The sequence below is a fragment of the Pristis pectinata genome, chromosome 12, assembly GCF_009764475.1.
Source record: "Pristis pectinata isolate sPriPec2 chromosome 12, sPriPec2.1.pri, whole genome shotgun sequence".
NCBI classification, from domain to species: Eukaryota; Metazoa; Chordata; class Chondrichthyes; order Rhinopristiformes; family Pristidae; genus Pristis; species Pristis pectinata.
The window spans coordinates 53,161,371-53,164,696 of record NC_067416.1 but is presented as its reverse complement, the minus strand read 5'-3'; the positions used below and the strand labels follow the sequence as shown (position 1 = coordinate 53,164,696).

The window sequence follows — 3,326 nt, the reverse complement described above, 5'->3', positions numbered from 1 at the left end:
TAGAAGCCGCATGTCGTGTTGTCTGCAACGTGGAAACAGGGACATGGAGTTGTGCCGAACACACTTTGTAAACTTCCGACTTGTAACACAGGTATGTGTTGAATTCAACAACAATTCCACAAGCTCGGACGAGAGTCTTTTCTGAGCCCAGCTGCTCTGCACCCTCTTTGAATGCAGTTCGTGATCCTCACTGTTTGCAGTGTGAAAGTTTCGCTTGACGGCAAAGGGCGCCATCTAGCGTGCGCTCATTGTCACACCAACAGCCGGTTTTTGTCCGGACCCTCCATCGCGCTGCAACAGTGTGGGCTTCTTGGTACAGAGATACACGGCGGAGTCCGACACAACAGCCCCGGAGATATAAAAGTGAGCTCTCTTGCTGTCTTTCTGCAAATCAGCGGTAAATCTCTGAGAACACTCTGGAGGCCGTTCCATCTTTCCTGAGCTATACACTTTCAGCAAATACTCTGGTGATTCTCCACGATGCTGAATGTACCAAAAAATATATGCAGCAGCGGTCGTGTAACTACAGTTCAGTATTATGGTCTGTCCTTCCTCGCCCGTTAACTGGGGAAGGTTTTGGGTCACTGAATCTTCCCCTCTCGTTCCTGCAATAAAGGATAAAATAAATGAATATCCCGATCTTGCGTTGAGCGTACGGGAGACACACAAGATAGTTTGTCAGAGACTCACCGGGCAGCACGGCCAATACAATCAGTAGGGAACAGAGGGAACACATGCTGTCTGGATTCGGGCTAGATCCAAAGGCAGATCACTTTCGAGGAATTCATTCCACTTGATCGGTATTGCAGACTGAGGGCAGATCAGCGGCACTTTTCACTTTGTCTAAGGCAGAGGGCGTTGCCCTGCTGAAGGATTGGCTGGTAGATGACTGAGCCTACCGGAGCACCAATCAGAATGGGCACAGGCTCAGTGTGTGTCTCTCTCTCTGGCTGTTCCCAGTTAAATTTATGTGCCGTTCTCCCTCTCTGTCCCTCTTTCATCTTCTCTCTCTTTCGCGCTCATCTCTGCCATCTCCGTTTCCTTCCACATTTTCCTCTCTCTGATCTTTCTCTTTCTCTCTGCTCTCATCTCGCTCTGACCTTCTCCCACTTTTTATTCCTCCTCGCAACTTGCAATCCCACATATCACTCTACCGTGTGCAAACTCTATTACATGTCGCACGGTCCATTTTGCTCAATCATGAACATAGATTATAAATAGGTCTCTCTCGCTCGTTATTTCTTTCTCTCTGCTTCTCTTTCCTCTCCTACCATCTCTATCTTCTTGCCGTTTCTCTCTCTCTCTCTACCTTTATCTTTCCGTCTGCTCTAATCAAAATTGAGCTATTTGTCGGTTTTCCATATTTATACTCAACCCTCTGTTTTTCTCTTATCCGCCTCTTTATCTATCTCCTCTCCCCGTCGGTCTAATCTCTCGCATACTCCCACCCTCCTTATCCTCCTTGTACATTCCAAACCCATATATCACTGCATCCTATGCAAATTGTATTAGATGCCGCACGGTGCCTTCAACAAAATCATCAATATAAATTCGAAGTACTTGCGGCAACACGATTGAATTCGGGAGGATCCCACGTTCCCAATCCGAAGGTCACCTACGATTTCCAAATTTTATAACCAATCTCCTTTCCTGCCATTAGACTCCACCAGAATTTTTATCTCTGCAGTAATCTTCAGTATGAGACCTTATTAAATGCTTTCTTATCGAATGCTTTCTTGAAATATAGAGACGCTGCATCTCCAGCTTCCCATTTATCCTGACAGTTACATCCTCAAGGAACAGTGACAGAGTGGCCAAAGTCGATTTCCAGCAAAGTTCTCAACTGCAGTATCGTTTTCCCATAGCAATGGAAACTGGATATTCAGATGTGTCGGAATTCCTTCATAAAGTTTCTGTTGTACCTCTGGGTGCATGTTGAATGCACGAACAATTCTTCAAGCTTGGGCGCCTTTGGTTACCGAGTGACGTGAACTTCAGTGGACCACGTGACATCCACTGCAACGTCTGCAAGCCCTTTCCAGTTTCCCGGTAATCGCGCACTCTAGGGTGCGCTCGTTGCAAAGCCCTCGGCCAGGAACAGAAGGAACACATCGTATGTGTTATCAGTCTCGATCCAAACCCGATTACTTTCAAGAATTTTATGCAACGTGACCGATATTGGAAAATGTGAAATCAGCAGCATGCATATCTTTCAATAAGGCTGGTGCCGTTGCCCTTTCCTAGGATTTGCCGGTGCGTCATAACTGAGCCCAAAGGGGCAGCAATCGGCGTGGGCTCTGCGCGAATATTTTTCTGGCTGTTTCTCTTTTTCTTTATTTTCCATTTTCTCTCTCTCTCTCTCTTGCGCACTCTCGCTCTCTCTCTCTCGCTCTCTGTCTATCTTTCTCTCTCTCCCAGCTCTCTCCCTCCAAGACGCATCTACTTTGCTCTCCTCAGTCTATATTTCTCTGTCTGCCTCCCTCTATCCCTCTGCACCTCACTGCCTGCTCCCACCCTTCTGCCTCTTTGTCCTTCATGCTCTCTATCCTTGCTAGTGCAGTAACCTCTAATGCGACGTGTCATTGAATGATTTCTGGAAATGCAACGCACTGTATCACCAGTTTCCCATTCATTTCACTGTTACGTGCAGAAGGAAATCTACAAAAATGATCAAAGACGATTTCTAGCAAATGTTGTGAGCCGCATATCGTGTTGTATGCAACGGGCGAAAGGGGACATGGAGTCGTGCCGAACACACTTTGTAAAGTTCCAACTTGTAACTACAGGTATGTGTTGAATTCAACAACAATTCCACAAGCTCGGACGAGTCTTTTCTGAGCCCAGCTGCTCTGCACCCTCTTGAATGCAAGTCGTGATCCTCACTGTTTGCAGTGTGAAAGTTTCGCTTGACGGCAAAGGGCGCCATCTAGTGTGCGCTCATTGTCACACCAACAGCCGGTTTTTGTCCGGACCCTCCATCGCGCTGCAACAGTGTGGGCTTCGTGGCACAGAGATACACGGCGGAGTCCGACACAATAGCCCCGGAGATATAAAAGTGAGCTCTCTTGCTGTCTTTCTGCAAATCAGCGGTAAATCTCTGTGAACTCTCTGGAGGCCGTTCCACCTTTCCTGAGCTATACACCCTCAGCAAATATTCCGGATATTCCCCGCGATGCTGAATGTACCAAAAAATATATGCAGCAGCTGTTGTGTAACTGCAGTTCAGTATTATGGTCTGTCCTTCCTCGGCCGTTAACTCGGGAGGGTCTTGGGTCACTGAATCTTCCCCTCTCGTTCCTGCAAAAAAGGATAAAATAAATGAATAT

General features: G+C 47.0%; 1 gene segment (V, D, J or C); it reads right to left on the bottom strand.

Moving 5' to 3' along the window:
• Nucleotides 1-234: 234 nt before the first annotated feature.
• Nucleotides 235-2,926, bottom strand: LOC127576427 (T cell receptor alpha variable 20-like). The segment is given in 2 exon segments: nt 235-605; nt 2,884-2,926. Coding segments are annotated over 2 exon segments (414 nt in total).
• Nucleotides 2,927-3,326: the final 400 nt, after the last annotated feature.